Source organism: Corapipo altera, unplaced genomic scaffold (assembly GCF_003945725.1).
Source record: "Corapipo altera isolate COAL_440 unplaced genomic scaffold, ASM394572v1 49291, whole genome shotgun sequence".
NCBI classification, from domain to species: domain Eukaryota; kingdom Metazoa; phylum Chordata; class Aves; order Passeriformes; family Pipridae; genus Corapipo; species Corapipo altera.
This window is the reverse complement of record NW_020891509.1, coordinates 692-1,372: the sequence shown is the minus strand read 5'-3', so window position 1 is coordinate 1,372 and position 681 is coordinate 692. Positions and strand designations below refer to the sequence as shown.

Here is a 681-nt window from a genome sequence, read left to right as displayed (position 1 = left end):
TCTGGATCTCTCTTTGGGACCCCCCCAAGATCTGGATCTCTCTTTGGGACCCCCCCAGGGTCTGGATCTCTCTTTGGGACCCCCCAAGATCTGGATCTCTCTTTGGGACCCCCCCAGGGTCCGGATCTCTCTTTGGGGCCCTCTCAGAACCCACACCCATCCCCAGAACCCCCCATTCCCATTCCCATTCCCAGCCCCCTCCCCATCGCTCCCCCCGACCCCGGCCGTGGCAGAAGGTGCCCCCCCGGTGCCCCCACCCCCCAGATGCCCCCCTGACCCCCCCGTGCCCCCCCAGACGGACGTGTTCATCGCCATGGAGCTCATGGGCACCTGCGCCGAGAAGCTCAAGAAGCGCATCCAGGGCCCCATTCCCGAGCGGATCCTGGGCAAGATGACGGTGGCGGTGAGCGGGATGGGGGCGTTTTGGGGGGATTTTGGGGGGTTTTGGGGGATCCCGGGGGGGGCCCAGAGGCACTGACAGGGAGGGGGGTGTCCCTCAGATCGTGAAGGCGCTGCTGTACCTGAAGGAGAAGCACGGGGTGATCCACCGGGACGTGAAACCCTCCAACATCCTGCTGGACGAGCGGGGGCAGGTCAAGCTCTGCGACTTCGGCATCAGCGGCCGCCTCGTCGACTCCAAGGCCAAGACCCGGAGCGCCGGGTGTGCGGCCTACATGGCGG

General features: G+C 66.5%; 1 protein-coding gene across 1 annotated transcript in view; it reads left to right on the top strand.

Moving 5' to 3' along the window:
- Positions 1-194: 194 nt before the first annotated feature.
- LOC113942565 (protein kinase wis1-like) overlaps positions 195-681 on the top strand; it is a gene marked incomplete at both ends in the record, with an annotated part of 1,174 nt that continues 687 nt past the window's right edge. The window contains 2 exons of the mRNA XM_027633671.1: positions 195-403; positions 501-677. Coding sequence (XP_027489472.1) covers positions 195-403; positions 501-677 — 386 coding nt within the window. The remainder of the gene's footprint in view (positions 404-500; positions 678-681) is intronic.